The sequence below is a fragment of the Trypanosoma equiperdum genome (assembly GCF_001457755.1).
Source record: "Trypanosoma equiperdum strain OVI genome assembly, contig: ctg_916, whole genome shotgun sequence".
Taxonomy (NCBI): Eukaryota; Euglenozoa; class Kinetoplastea; order Trypanosomatida; family Trypanosomatidae; genus Trypanosoma; species Trypanosoma equiperdum.
Window position 1 is genome coordinate 1 of NW_027124883.1, and position 1,524 is coordinate 1,524.

Below are 1,524 nucleotides of genomic sequence, written 5' to 3' on the forward strand. Positions count from 1 at the left end.
ATGGTTTGGAGATTTTTGTTCTCACTTCGGAGAAGGTTGGCGGGGGGCGTAACACTATTCAAAGCTCGAACTCCTGCTTCACATAGCGGTACGGGGCGCAAATCACCTTCTCCGAAGTGAGAACAAAAATCTCTAAACCATTGGATCCCTTCTTAATCTCTGCATCAACATTCGCAGGTTCAGGAGTTATATCCACCTCCGCTTCGGTCCAAATGCGCTGCGGTTTTCCATTAAACACTTTCATTCCAAGTGGCTCTTCATCATAACCCGGCATCACATAACTCCATTTCGCATTGTATATAGAATCATACACTCCTTTAAGTTCGACAGCACCACAGGCTGGTTGGGCAGCTCGTTTCCTTGCTTCTTTGGCGACCTCCAGTGCTCCATCCAACCTTCCCCTCGCCACGGGACCAACAAATTCTCTTACTTCCCCTCTTCCCTTCTCCTCCCACTGCCTGAGGGTGCTAATTTCCCTTCCCATTAAGGTAGAGAGGAGATTTCCTTCTACTTCAGGCAACCGCTCACAAATCTTTTTGTACTGTCTGAACTTGTGGAGATTCTGTATGTCATGTAGAATTCTTGCGTTCGTAATATATTCTCCCGGATTTTCAACAAACATGGGAATCCTCACATTTTCCGTTTCTGCCACTCCATAAATCATGCAGTGTCATTTTACGCAGAACCTCATACCGTTGCAGCGGCACATCCCTCGCCTTACTATTCATCGTCCAGTTGGGCCCCTCTTCAGTTCTCTGCCGTATTTGTGGAGGCTGAGCAGCAGCAGCAGCAGCAGGAGGAGGAGGCGGTACATTTTCATCCCGTGGTCTCCTCATGGCTGCTTCAATATTACCTGTCACTTGTGGATTTGCATCGTTTCCACGTGGAGCTGCAGGATTGTTGGCTCTCGGCATACATTTTATTATTAACTTAATTTAACTTCCCTTTCCTTTACTTCTCTGAAAATATAAATAACTGAAGTAAAATAACCGATGAGGAAAATAACAGTGTGCGAATAGTTTAATATAATAACAAAAGTAATAAAGCGAGATAATATTTATTCACTATTGTTTGTGTTATACGGTATTATACCTTATTTGGTATTAAGGAAAACAATTCCAAAATACGGCAGCTGTATAAATATTTCCCTTGCCTTGTTATCATATGCCAAATATAAAAATAATGAATTTCATGCATCACCAATCCCAACTGTGGGCGGTGTGAAAAAAACCAAAAACAAACACATTGCACCCTCACATTTCTGACGATCCAAAATGAATGAAACAACAAATAACAAAAATCAATAAACAACGAAAGTTAAGAGGGAAATCAACGAAAGCTCACCACAATACAAAGAAACATACAAAAACTGTTCCACTAATTTCCACTCTTGTTGATACGCGACAGCGGGTTCTATTGGCTCAAGCTCATCCATGCAAACACAAATACAGTTCCCAAAGTGCTTCACCCCTAAGTCCCACTGCATCCTCAATGTTATGGAATACATCAGTTAACAAAAAAAAA

General features: G+C 42.0%; 1 pseudogene across 1 annotated transcript in view; it reads left to right on the top strand.

Moving 5' to 3' along the window:
• The first annotated feature begins 1,278 nt into the window (after positions 1-1,278).
• The window catches only part of TEOVI_000451900:pseudogene, a 361-nt pseudogene continuing 115 nt past the window's right edge, over positions 1,279-1,524 (top strand). The window contains exon 1 of the mRNA in view: positions 1,279-1,524. Within this exon, the coding sequence occupies positions 1,279-1,524 (246 nt within the window).